Source organism: Colletotrichum godetiae, assembly GCF_030913485.1.
Source record: "Colletotrichum godetiae strain CBS 193.32 chromosome Unknown BDP55scaffold_173, whole genome shotgun sequence".
Lineage (NCBI taxonomy): Eukaryota > Fungi > Ascomycota > Sordariomycetes > Glomerellales > Glomerellaceae > Colletotrichum > Colletotrichum godetiae.
The window spans coordinates 1,399-3,434 of NW_026851421.1; the positions used below are offsets into that span (position 1 = coordinate 1,399).

At 51.4% G+C, this 2,036-nt stretch overlaps 1 protein-coding gene across 1 annotated transcript; it reads right to left on the reverse strand.

Moving 5' to 3' along the window:
- Positions 1–874: 874 nt before the first annotated feature.
- Positions 875–1,694, reverse strand: BDP55DRAFT_109264 (uncharacterized protein). Its single transcript, XM_060565369.1, has 2 exons — positions 1,447–1,694; positions 875–1,384 (listed from the first exon to the last, which is right to left on the reverse strand). The coding sequence occupies exons 1-2, from the start codon at positions 1,624–1,626 to the stop codon at positions 1,070–1,072; spliced, it is 495 nt and encodes a 164-aa protein (XP_060421275.1). The 5' UTR covers positions 1,627–1,694; the 3' UTR covers positions 875–1,069.
- Positions 1,695–2,036: the final 342 nt, after the last annotated feature.

Genomic DNA, 2,036 nt, shown 5'->3' on the forward strand with positions numbered 1-2,036 from the left:
AGGCTGGAGACACTGATCATGGGTAGAAGATCTGGATCTCGTCAGATTTCAGGTTCAAAGTAATGCTGCAGCAGTCGGTGAGGCTCAGAGGCCTTGTATCGCGACGGGCGTGTCGATGCCGACGTAACTGGCGTTTCCGCAAAGGACTGTGTACGGCTACATCCCGACAAGCGAAGATACGAAAGCTCGTAAAGCTGGAAATGAGTTAAGGTTAAGAAGTTGCACATGTTGAACTGTGCGGGGATTCTCAATCGAGGCTATAGTCTAAGGTCAAAGTATTTACTGGAGTGAGGAAGTCGAGATGCATTAAAGTACGATCCTGGCTCGAAGAGCAGGTCCGCTGCGCCTTCGGATCCCTCGGAGTTTGGTAGCTATAACTAAGAGATAGTTAAGGTAATCTTCTCACTAGCCGGAAGAAATGTTGCTGATAGAAATGCCATCAGTTCATCGGGTGTTCCACTCCCAAACATTCCTTCCTTTGGATGATGCCAATGATGCCAAGGTTCACATAGCACGTGGTCGTTCGATTGATTTGGCTATTCCTAGAAGGCTTCTCAGTAAAAATACTCAATGGGAGTACGCGTCTTTCTTCTTCGCAAAGATAGAAGTGCGTGTTGGACCTTGGGATCAGTCACATGTACACCCCAGGTTACTTAGGAAGCCTCTCATACGAGCGTGATAGAGGTGTTGAAACATCGCAGTTGAGCAAAAACCATCATTTCCCGCCGAAACTTTGCCGAAACTTTAGTTTTCTTGGTTCACTATAGCTGACCATGTAGTTGCTAACTTGTCAGCGTCCAGATACCAGTTGAGCGTTACCCCAAGCACCATTGTCGTTGCTGTACTTCCCGCCCGTTGTTGCTTGTTCCAAATTTCCTTCGCGATAAAAATAAAACCTATCATCAATGGGCTCATGTGTAGCCTTAGGCCTCGGTCTTGCGTAGACTCTGGAACTCGGCGGGTACCGCGTCGGCACTGGCGCCGGTGTTGGCAATGTTCTCCTTGAAGTGGAGCAAACAGATTAGCATCTAGTACAAAGGCGATGCCCATAGTTATCTTCCTTTCAGAGCTAAATCCAACTTACAAACTCCTGAACCTTCTCATCCGTTAGGCCGGTGATGTCATAGTCCGTGCCGTCTGCGAGACCGAGTGTATCGGGCTTGACGGAGGCCTCGCATTCCCCGCCATCGGGCTGATCAGCGAGGCACGACTCGTCGATGGCGCGCTTGCGGTTGAGGAACCAGTACTTGCCCCCCGTACGATCACCACGCGTCGTGTAGGGTAGACAAACGCTCGTGGCGCCGCCCGAGTCGCGCTGACCCCCGAAGAAGGAGCAGCCGCCGCCCGTGTACGCCTCACAGCGGATGCGCCAGTTACTAGGGATCTGGTTACAAAACAGATTAGTCTTGAGAATTTTATAAGCAAAGGAAACTGGATTTGACTTACGGCAACCACAGCAATGCTCGACCTGCCGCTGCTTGCAGAGCTGCTGAACGAACAGCATACGTTAGGGTTGATGCCCGTGCAGGCCACCGAGCCCCCGGCGCAGTTATCGCCAGTGTGAGCCCTGATGTCGATGGCTGACGCGGTGGCCGCGAGAGCTACAAGGAGCGACGAGACGTGCATATTAAATGTACTTGGTAGTGGTTTTTGGTGTAATGCTGCTGAGTTCGAAAGGAAAGGAGCTGATGGCGATGAAGAGAACACACAAAATCATGGGGGAGGAAGCACTTGGCTTTATACTATTTCTTGCCAAAGTTACACTGGTCCCTCTCATTCTGGACAGGAGAAAGAGGCGTCTAGTCCTTGGTGGCATCATGATGCGGTGGCCTGCTCCTCCTCCTGTGCCGTCTGACTACCTTGCAGATGGGGCGTCAGCTGCTGGCTTACGATGGTTTGTAGTATCGCATGTATCTGTCGACAAGTGAGGGCATCGCCACCACCCTACCCAGGCTTTCCTCGTAGCTCCTGGGCTTTTCCCTCTTCCACATCGATGAAATTGACCAGGTTACGGTCTTCTTAATGCTGGGCCATTC

Excerpts from the sequence above, each read along its gene's own strand:
- BDP55DRAFT_109264 (XM_060565369.1), bottom strand. The coding sequence starts at position 1,626 with ATGCACGTCTCGTCGCTCCTTGTAGCTCTCGCGGCCACCGCGTCAGCC. Across the intron at positions 1,385-1,446 it reads CGAGCATTGCTGTGGTTGCC|ATCCCTAGTAACTGGCGCAT; the intron begins GTAAGTCAAATC and ends TTTTGTAACCAG.